The sequence below is a fragment of the Papilio xuthus genome, unplaced genomic scaffold (assembly GCF_000836235.2).
Source record: "Papilio xuthus unplaced genomic scaffold, Pxut_1.1 DF827756.1, whole genome shotgun sequence".
Taxonomy (NCBI): Eukaryota; Metazoa; Arthropoda; class Insecta; order Lepidoptera; family Papilionidae; genus Papilio; species Papilio xuthus.
In genome coordinates, this window is record NW_013530893.1 from 3,263,971 (window position 1) to 3,275,233 (window position 11,263).

General features: G+C 35.1%; 2 protein-coding genes across 2 annotated transcripts in view; one reads left to right on the forward strand and one right to left on the reverse strand.

Moving 5' to 3' along the window:
- Window positions 1-244: 244 nt before the first annotated feature.
- Window positions 245-2,262, forward strand: LOC106116188 (leucine-rich repeat protein SHOC-2). Its single transcript, XM_013309942.1, has 4 exons — window positions 245-592; window positions 666-1,375; window positions 1,466-1,814; window positions 1,982-2,262. The coding sequence occupies exons 1-4, from the start codon at window positions 464-466 to the stop codon at window positions 2,063-2,065; spliced, it is 1,272 nt and encodes a 423-aa protein (XP_013165396.1). The 5' UTR covers window positions 245-463; the 3' UTR covers window positions 2,066-2,262.
- A 3,435-nt stretch (window positions 2,263-5,697) lies between these two features.
- Oga (O-GlcNAcase) overlaps window positions 5,698-11,263 on the reverse strand; it is a 16,102-nt gene continuing 10,536 nt past the window's right edge. The window contains exons 13-23 of the mRNA XM_013310231.1: window positions 11,145-11,260; window positions 10,623-10,711; window positions 9,823-10,000; window positions 9,208-9,382; window positions 8,847-8,900; window positions 8,516-8,706; window positions 7,730-7,818; window positions 7,357-7,505; window positions 6,810-6,958; window positions 6,212-6,374; window positions 5,698-5,913 (exon numbers count right to left, since the gene is read on the reverse strand). Of these exons, the coding sequence (XP_013165685.1) occupies window positions 5,789-5,913; window positions 6,212-6,374; window positions 6,810-6,958; window positions 7,357-7,505; window positions 7,730-7,818; window positions 8,516-8,706; window positions 8,847-8,900; window positions 9,208-9,382; window positions 9,823-10,000; window positions 10,623-10,711; window positions 11,145-11,260 (1,478 nt within the window). The 3' untranslated portion in view covers window positions 5,698-5,788. The remainder of the gene's footprint in view (window positions 5,914-6,211; window positions 6,375-6,809; window positions 6,959-7,356; window positions 7,506-7,729; window positions 7,819-8,515; window positions 8,707-8,846; window positions 8,901-9,207; window positions 9,383-9,822; window positions 10,001-10,622; window positions 10,712-11,144; window positions 11,261-11,263) is intronic.

The following is an 11,263-nucleotide window of genomic DNA, read 5'->3' on the forward strand; positions in this document are numbered from 1 at the left end:
TTATGCGTACATGTGGTGACAGACGCGCATATTTTGTATTCTTTGGTGTCGTCGTGAGTCATAAGTTAAAATAATTTATTTGAACTTTGTGAATAAGAAATAGAAGTAAAGCAAAGAAAACAAGAAATATCCACTTCCTCATGTTAATCATAAATTAAAATAAAAAATATATTAAAAAGTTTAAAACACTACATCCAAACAATTTAGTCTATGGTTAAGTAAAAGTGGTAAAGTTTATTCGAATAATTACGCCCATTTTTATAAATTTTTCTTTAACTCTTTGTCCTCACACAATTTGAATCTGTAATATTTAAATACAAATAAAATCAACTTTGTAAAAAAATAAATCAAAGAATGACAAGACATGAGACAGCAACGATAACTAGAATTATTTATCGACAAAACTTTATGCTAAAAATAACATTCAATAGGCAAAACAGTACTTAAAACATAAAAATTAAACATGGGTGATAATTCAAATTCATCATTAACCTTTAATTTGTATGAAGAACAAGGCCACGAGGAAACCACATTGGATATATCCAGCCAAGGCTTAGCAACTTTACCAAAAATAGAAAACAAAATGCTATGCGTAAATATTATGTCCTAGAATTGTTAATTTGCAAGTTTCTAAATAATTAATTAATTTCTTAATATGTTTTCAGATACTATATCTACAAAATAACAAAATTAAAGATCTACCCCATGATTTCTTTGAAACTTTGCCATATCTGACTTGGTTCGATATGAGAGATAATGAGCTACGAGATATTCCAAAATCAATTAAAAATCATCAAAATCTAAGTCATTTATTGCTTCAGAACAACAAATTATCGACATTGCCAAATGAATTAGGCACTGTTGTCAATTTAAAAGTACTTCAAATAAGTGGTAATCCTTTAACATATCCGCCAAAAGAGATTATAAATGCTGGTACTGCAAAAATAGTTCAATTCTTACACAAGAAATTTATTGATGAACAAGACTCACAATTACGTTCAGCATCTGTTGGCGATGAGAATTCAAATCTTAACACAAAACTTCTATCAGAAACTGATCTGAAGAGCTACAATTCAGTTTATGAAGAAAATTTAAAAGGTCGTCAGTATCTTTCAGTACTGTTAAGCGAGAAAGATGTGACGGAGTCGGAAATAGAATTTTATAGTAAAAATAAAGGAAAGTGCCCAAAATTAGCCACCAGTAGAAAGAAAACATCGCCATGTCACAATCAAAGTTCAAAATACCTTAAGCCGGTGTATGCACGTAGCAAAGAAAAGCAGGATGCTAAAATTACGCAAACCTATTTAAGAGAAATGGCGTTAAAAAAACAAAAAGATTTGATGGCTAGCAAAGATAAAATCCTGCAGAGCAGAAAGTAAGTTAACGTACAAATTTAAAAGTGCTTAGTCTTAGTTATTAATAATCGCTAGTAATAAGTTATTATTGATCTTAAACTCTCTTTTAGGAACTTGGAACTATTGAAGAACTTTCGTAAAACTTATAGAACAAACCAATTGTCTATGCCACGGGGAAATACACATTATAAGCGCACCGCGAACGACTATCCTTACGACACTAATCCTGAATATATGACTCTTTTGACTAGAGACGATATAGAAAAAGACCTACCGGATAAATATAAAAAGAGATTATGGCGGCGACCCAAACCTACCGTACCACGGAAGAAAAATGGCGACGTGCATTTAGCGATGAAAATTAAAAAGTTATTTGAAACTTTGGAAGCTATAGATTTGAATAAACGGGAAATGACACCGAGGACAGAGCAGAAAATGCTCTTAAATGAGATACACAAGGTAATACAGATAAAATATTATCCTAATGTTTTGGCATTTAAAACCAACGGTCATCATTGTAGACCACAGACTATCGTTATTTTTCGTATTACTAAACTTCGTTTTATGTAATTATTATTATTGATTCCAAAAGATAATATTAAAACACATTTTTTTTACATTTTCAGATAACGGAAATTAAACAAAAACTAATGGAGCTGTCAGCAAATAATTCAAAATCAGTGGAGACCGAAAAGCTTCCAGTCTTATAGATTCTACGTAAAATATAATTTACTTATTGAAAATAAGTTTTTTTAGGATTATAAATATTTTAATTTACATTACTTTTTGAACAGAATTGGTTAATCTGTTATAAAATTGTGGGCACCAGAAAAAAAAATCTTTGACAACTTTGTTAACCGTTTATGTAATTAGTAGTCTTGTTTATAGTTTTTAAAATGTATTTGACTAGTTCTTATTTTATTCCAATAAAAAAATGTTTCCTTTGTTATAATATAAAAGCAATGAATAAACACTTTATGTACAAAAACACGCAATTTCGATTGTATTTTTTATTTCATATACATACATATGCTTGCATTAGATATGGAACGGAAATTTACAATACTGGTTAATAAAATAAAAAAGCACATAAAAATAATTAAATAGAATTTCTGTAGCACTTTTCATAATATTTATAAAATACCATTTTTTACTCTGATTATATTTAACTGGTCAAACTCACATAACAACAATGCCAAGGTTTTGAAAAAAAATTAAGAAGCTTCGAATTTCTTTGCGTCTTGATTTTTAATTATCGTGTAAATATAAGTCTGTAACAAGAGATCTGTCGCGACTAAACAATGATTATAAATTAATAATATCGTTTTAAACAATGATAAATATATGTATATCTACTATTATAACATATATTTGAAATTCCTTTCTGGCTATATTAAATAATAAATGTAAAAGCGCAAGCGTTACTACATAACAGAAAGTGGCGCCCTCAAAGTTGACAGATCTCTTTTTGTACAGACTATAAATAGCTGTTTAAAAACTTGAAATTGAGGTATGTTTTGTCTATGGATAGACAGATAAAATAAAACGGCACACTTAACACATTTTCTACATTCCTTTGACTATCAAAATACACAATCTTAAAATTCTTCTCAATTACTCAGTCTTTACACCTTTAGGAGGCGATCTTGTCCGATATCACGCAAACTTCATTTCACTTACATTTACATACAAAAACATACACTGTTATAACATATAAAGTGAAAATAATATCTTTCATATAAATGCCGCGAGAAAACCAAGAAATATATAATTGTCATATCAATTTGATATTTTTGTAACCACACACTAGTAATTAACTCATATTTTTAATAAAAAATAACCTGTAGATATATAACATTCGAATAGTGTAAAAAAACCTGTAATAACAGATTTTGGAAGCTGTTCTCACGGTGCATTCATATTGAAAATTCAAAACTTATATATAAAATTAACACTGCCACAGAGTCAGGTCTGGTGTCTCTAAGGCCTTTGCAACACAAAGCTATATAAATCTTCGATACCCGGCAATTTTAATTGCTAAGCGACTTACGAAATACAATGTAATAGAGGTTCGTATGCTGCATAGGTCGCTGATACTTCTATCTATCATCGCCAAAGACATTCGCTGGCAAAATGTTTGTCAAAATTGTCGTAATAAATGTCGCTGTGATTTTCAAGATGGCCGAGCAAATCTTTACAGTTGAAATTTAGTCAATTTCCCTCTACTTACAGAATTACCTCGACGATTCAACGTTGTGAGTACGGAACCCAACGAAAAGTTACAATATTAGTTTTGAAGATTTACATTGCCTTGTGTACGAAGGAGCTTAGTCTACATTTATTTCACTAATTCTACAGTTAGGGATGATTTTACTGCTATTATTGGAAGAGTGTAATGGAGGAAGCTTCATACTTTACACTAAAATGCGTAAAATTATTAATTATCTATATCTTAATGTATAACCGTAGAATTTCACTGTCGTGATACTTTTATTAGCGCATATGTTCGTACTATGACAAAACAGACACAGTATGATAGTGAAATTCTACTATAAGAAATGAACTCTCACGAAATCATCCCATAGGATTCCCAAAGTCAATTCAAAATGAAACACTAGCTTCATACCGCGATTTCATTCGCGCGAAAAAAAGCCTAGTAATCTATGTGTTCTATATCTCTGCAAAATTTCATCAAGATCTGTTGAGCCGTTCCGGAGATACCTTATAACATCTATCCATCCAAACATTCACATTTAAAAGTATTATACACTATTAAGTGAGAAGTAAGATTCACGCGTTTATAACTTTTTATGCAACTTAACAACGAAACTAAACTTTTAGCTAGTGATAGTCTTGGATTCGTGTTATCATACATTTCCCAATTTTGATAAAAGTGAGAGCTTATTTCCTTATATATTATAATACTTATACATAAGTAATAACTAAATAAAATGTAACCTATATATCTAGCGACTTTTATCATACAAACATTTCCATTTCATCCATTTTGGATTTAAAAATGGGAAATACAAGAGAGTTACTAATATCATACAAAATAATATAACACCATAATAATTTTAAATTAGATACATAGAAAATAATATGCCAGCATTTTGACTGTCAACCATATTTAAAAAAGGTCATAGCTTATTTATCATCGGCACCTTTTATCGAAAAAAAAAATTGTTTTTACCTGAGTACATAATCTTACATACATATCTTTAATGATATTATAAATTTAATTTAATCACATGAACAAAATCGGAACATTTACATACCTTTTTTTGGGAAGACAATTTTTTTTTAGGTTATGGTCACATTAAAAATAAACCTGTTTGATTCGTTTCATTAAAAGATATTTCAAATTGTATATAAAAAACTGATATTTTCTTGTCTTTTAGTATTTATATTATATAACAAATTTAAATGAGATAAATAAAAAGAAAAAAATGATATATATTTTATGATTAGAAAATTATTTCATTATTAAAAATGTAAAAATAAAAGCACTATTTATTATATTTTAAAACTTATATATGATCAAGGTCAAGTAACAACTGGAAAGATTTAAATAAATTAAAATTTAAATTAATTTCTTACGATATTTTTATTAATTAATTTATCCACCTTGTTTTATTGTAAATATGTAACAGTGTGTTTCCACTGACGTAACACTTATACAAAAACATATTCTCTGTTTTATCAAAGAGAATATGAGATATGTTTCTGTACATGTTTATCGACAGTGAAAACTCACGGGTTAGTTATATCAGTGTTGTGGGCGGATTTTAACTTTATACTTATGCTAAGTATGTTAGAAACATAGGATGTGCAAAAATGCGTAAATAAAGTGTGTGATTGTGTGTTTGAATGTAGTAAGACAGTAAATAAGGGTAAAAACATACTAGTGACTAAAAATAATTGTGTGTTTAAGGATATAAACATGATTATGGCGGGTAGATTAATGTATGAGATTGAATGGGGAGGTTAAAAAGCCAAAATCTAAATGAAATGCGTCAGATTTGACAACTATAACTAATCCTTCAAATTGCTCATTTTAATCAGAGTAGCTAGAAACTCTGAATGCTCTTATTTAGAACGACTGACTGCAGTAAACTAATTACGTTAATTTTCAATAATTATATATTAATGTCAGAATAAATCTAATATCGTCAGATTACAGTCAACGTTGACTGCAGTTAGTACTGAGAGCGATCTAATTATGTCATATCGCTGTCAGGAACGCTTACGGCAATCGGCACCGACTGTAATCTCTACTGACAGCGTTGGGTGCTCACTGCAGTCGGTACTTTTCGCAGTCGGCACCGACTGGACCGTTGTTGCTCACTGCAATCGGTGCCGACTGCAGTGGGCGTTGTTTGCCGTCAATGTGGTCGTCGTCGTCGCCTGAGCGGCGGCTTGGTGTGCGAGCGCTAGAACGCGCGCGCGAGGAACACGCAGCCGCCCTCTCGCGCCAGTTCCACGAAACCGAGCTTCGTGTAGAACTGATGTAGATATTGGTCTGACTGATCAACGCACGCGTGGACACCGCTCACACCTGGACACAAGTATTATATTTCATTATATAAAAAAAAATTATAAAGCTTTTTAAAAAAAACAACAATTAAAATATTCAAATTCCCGAACAGCTGTCAAGTCAGTATTGTTAATTGGTCTCTTTTTGTTTTTTATGATACAAAGTATTGACTAAAATTAGGCCTCCGGCACATACATTGGAGGATGCGTGGAATTGCTTCCACTTTTCGTCTGTCTGTTTGATATTAGAAAACTACACTAATGGCGCCCAATAGTTATCATTTTATGACTAAATGCAGTAATAAAGTATTGTTGTTTACCGTTAGCTCTAAGCGCTGCCAGTAGACATGTTAGAAGACGTGGTGGTGCGAGCGGGTCGCGCACGCCGGGCACACAGCATGCCAGCAGTGCGGGGTGCGCGCGGCACACTGAATCCGGCGCACGCGGCACGTTACTGAACTCATGGAAATGTCGGATACATTCCTGGAAACAAATAATTGTACAGTGACCTTGAATAATACCATTATATAATGAACTAGCAGTTGACCGCCTCTTCTATGCAGAATTACAAGAAAAATCTTAATTTTGATTATTAGATAGCTTAGGCTAGTTCATAGAAGTTTACAGCTCATCCGCCTTACAAACATTACCAGTTTTAAACTAGCTGTTCATCATCATCAGCTCACTTTACGTCCCCACAGAGGGGCTCGGAGCCTACCTTAAGTTAGGTGTGACTAGGCCATAGTCAACCACGCTGGCCAAGTGCGGGTTGACTTCACATATATTTTTTAATTTTTTCGCAGACATGTGCAAGGTGCAATTTGATGTTTTCCTTCACCGTAAGAACGTCGACTATCTATTATTACAACGTAACTGTGCCTTCGACGTTATAACCGGTTGATTGTAGTTCCAACTGACCTTGGCTGCTGGACTGAGGTCATCTCTCTGCAGCAGTTCCTGCGGGTACTTCTGGCACATCTCAGGTATCCAGGCGACTTCTTGCTTTCTATAGAACTCTTTGGCATTGAGCGCAGCGCACGCGTAACCCACTATCTCCGGTTTTATACCTGGCAGAAAGAGATGACAATATTTTTTACTTTTTTTTATGCTATTAAAATCACAACATACATTATACACGTGTAAACGCTAATACTTGACTAGCTTTTCCCCGTGATTTTGTCCGCGAGGAATTAAAAGAAAACTTAGTAAATAGCTTTTGCATTCTTTCAGACTATGTTCTACATCTGTGCCAAATTACATCTAGATCGGTTAAGCGGTTTAGGAAATACATAACAAACATCCATCCATTCCAACTTTAGCATTTGTAATATTAATATTAGTAAGATAAAACTAGAACTGCTGATTATTCCATAAAAATGTCATTAATTCGAGAAACTTCTTGTCAAGGAGTTTACATATATTCTTAAAAAACCTTTTCATCAGTCGGGCAAAAAGAAAAACAAACCATTCAATTTGACTTCCGCGATGCTCTCTGACTTGTCTTCCGAGTCATCAACGTCAACTTCTGTGTCTGCCTCGTGCTGGATACAGCCTGAGTCATCTTCTATCACCATGCACAGCTCAGGACATAGCGTCAGAAATGATGCCACCAATCTGTGAAAAAAAATGTGTGTTAATATATTATGCTCCCATCGATAAGACCAAAAATCTCTGTATAAAACATATCGTTATCCCTGTCATTATCTTTGACAAAACAGAGATAACAATATGTTTAAACTGGATATTTTGGATTCAGAAACCTACGGTAATTTTATCACCCTGACCCATTAACTATGGTACACGTTAAATATATTTTGGAATTTATTTTTTTCACTCACCTATCCGCAGGTAGATTTTGTAGATCACTTGGAAATAGATCTGCACAGTCAGCGCTGTCTCGACACATTTTATTACATATCATTATCACCTGAAAATATAAATAAAATTAAATCGTAAAGAAAAATAATGCAATATTGTTAAGTCATTTTCAATAAGTTCACTATACATCTCCACCAAGTGGCTTGGAGTGTACCCTAAAATAGAGATGACTGGGTCGGGACATAGTCATCGCTGGGTCAATGCGGGTTGACTTCACACTTATTTTTCCAGACATGTGCAGGTTGCATTACGATGGTTTCCTTCACCGTAAGAACCTCGAATAAATGTACATATGTAAACCAAAAAACACATTGGTACATGGATTCGAACCCAGGGGCTACAGATTGCAAGTCAATCGCTGAACACTTGAGCCACCAAGCTTTTATATTGTTAAGTAATTTTACATAATTAAGATCACACAGAAGACAAGTGAAAGTAATTCTACATACAGTCTGACAAGTGTATTTGCTTGAGGACTAATTATAAACCTCTTCCTTCATTTCCTCTTTCCATCCCTTTTTTATCAGAAAGGGTAAGAAAGGGAAGGTGGATATTGCAGAGAAAGGGGAAATTTTATCTATGCCCCCGTCTGTCGATTAAAAGTAGTCAATGCATTTGCAAATACGGCCGCCTAAGGTCATCATTCGCCATTTTGGCGAATTAATGCGCATATCTTAAGCGAACTTCGCTGTTTTGGCGAAGTTATGCCGCTTACTCATATTCTAACCAATGCAAAAAATACTTACCGCCTCTTCATCAGCAGTAGTATAAGGTCGTACAGTGAGAGGCAGACCGTCCGGTATGATCTGTGGTCTGAGCACATCTCCGCTGCATTCAATGGGCAGCAGTCTGCGCAAATCAGCAGTCAGCCCGCCTCTGAATACCCACGGCTCCTGTGCACCGCTCTCGAATGCCTCGCGCCAACCTTTAGAGAACCCTAGAATAGAGGGCGATTTGAAATATTGAAGGTCTTTGAATATTGGTTTTCAGTAGACCACCTACACTATAGTGAAAATATTTTTGGTCTAGATTGCATTTTTTTATTTTAAACATATATGATATGGTCTGAATACTTACACGTGTAACTCGCTTGTGTATTGGACGTTATATTTTGAGGGAATTTGCCGAGCTCTGGAAAAAAAAACAGAATTATCATAAATTTTCGTAACAAAGTCTAATTTAACCAACGACTTTGTCACACAGAAGTAAAAAAGACGAAAAAGCTATAAGCTACAATATTTCCGCACACATCAGCTACTATCTAGTGAAAGGTCCAACGATCCAGTCGGGTTATCTCCGGAATAAACGCGGCTTGGAGACAGACAGACAAAAATTTAAATATTGGCTCATCGTTATAGGTGAAGCTAATACATGATTTTTTTTATTTCAATATTACATACAAACTAACTATTGTAAGATATAAAAGTTATCGTAGTACCTAGCCAGCGCAGGAAGGCAGTGAGCAGTGCCAGCACAGCACACAACTCCCATACGTATGGCTGCAACTCCGCGTGCAGCTCACGGTTGGCCGCCGCACCCAGCCGTCGTGCCAGCCGCCTCGCGCGTCCCGCCCACCATGAGAACCGTCGCAAACGACGACGCCATTCACCTGTCTGTATTAAAAAAAATGTTTTAAAACCATCGCTGATTGATAGATGGCGCTGTTATATACATACATTTAATTTTTTTTATCTATTTCACTAATCTTACTCATAATGATATAAATACGAATGTTTAGATGGATGGATGTTTGGTTGAAGGTATCTCTAGAAAGGATGGGTGGATCTCGCTGAAATTTGGCTTAGATGTAGAACATAGTCTAGAAGAACACGTAAGCTACTAATTACGTTTTTTTTTAATTCCGCATGGACGCAGTCGGGGGAGAAATTAAAAAAGCTATTATAAATCGAAAGTTTAGCGAAAAAATCATATTATTCATAAATAAATTAGCGCTCGACCACAGTCCAAGTATTAAGACACAAAAACGTACATGTCAGATATCTTGAGGGCTTGAAACACCATGTGGGTAGTAAATAAAATTCCACGAGAATACCTCAGACTTGTTCCCTCTAGGCAGCACACTGGCGGCGTGTGTCAGCAGCCAGTTGAAGTCGTGCAGCAGACGCAGCCCGCGCGCGCCGTGCTCGAACGGCAAGTAGAACAGATCGCACAGCAGCATCAGATCATCTGTTGTTAGTTCACTCGCTTCTATCGCTGGCTCGTCTAGACCACTGGAACAATCACGTTTGTTTATTACCGCACTCGGAGTCCTTAGTTAGTATGAAAATCTACATTTTAAACATATTGATATCTCTGTTGTTTCAAAGATAATGACAGGGATGACGATATGTTTTATACAGAGATTAACTTCGCTATTTCAGCGATTTCAGGTGGCCACTCGCTCGTTTGCCACCTAATGTTATAAAAAAAAGAAAAGGTGGCAAACGAGCGAGTGGCCACCTGAAATCGCTGAAATAGCGAAGTGACCGTTGCCCATAGACATACGCAGTTGCATATCCGTTGTCTACCTTTAATCGACGGAGAGGATGAACAGAAAGAAAATATTTTCCCTTTCCATGCATCCTCTCATCCGGAAAGTCCACTTCCACTTCCCATCCTTTCCTTATAAGAAAAAGGGTAGGAAGGGAAAAAGGACTAAATTAGGCCTCCGGGACGCACACTCATCAGACTGTACTTGGAATAGCTTCCACCTGACGCTTGTCCTCTGTGTGATCGTGGTATTTCACCGGGCGAGCAGAGACAATTCGTGCGAAGATGTTAAACCGGGCTCTACCACTGTTGGAACTTCTACAGAATATTCGGAAAAAATCTATGAAAATAATGATTACTTACTCGTCAGTTGGTTCAGTTAATTCCGTGGGTTCAACCATCATGTCACCGCTCAGTGGACTGTTGCTGGGCTCTACTTGCATGGAGCCATTCTGTTAATATAGCAAACATTCAGACTACAAAAGGTCACTCAGAAATATTAAGTGAATTCCCTTAGTTTTGACTTAGTATGAGAAACCTACGCTAAAGGACTCATTCAGCACGCAAATAACTACTGAATGCAGTATGGAATTGTTAAATTAAATATGGCTCGAATGATTCCGAAAAAAAAACACGGAACATCACAAGAAGAAAGGATAAAATCACGTGTTCTGATTACTGACGTAATTTAATTACTCTACAATAATAAAAGGCAGAAAATTTTAATATTACTATATAATAAAAATACATGTAAGTTTGGGTATCGGAAGAAGTAGTCTAAAAGAACTCAACACATATCAGAGAGGGTCAAAAATATGCTAAAAAATCACGTGATGGATGACCTCTAAGGAATTAAGGATTATTAAATGAATTAAGTATATTAACCTCGCTAAGGCCATCATTCATGACGATGTCGGAGTCAGCGGCGGTGGAGGGCGGGTCTACATCCAGTGGCTCCAGCGTCACCTCCTGGTTGCTGAGTCGAGTCGGGCTCAGTGTCTGCG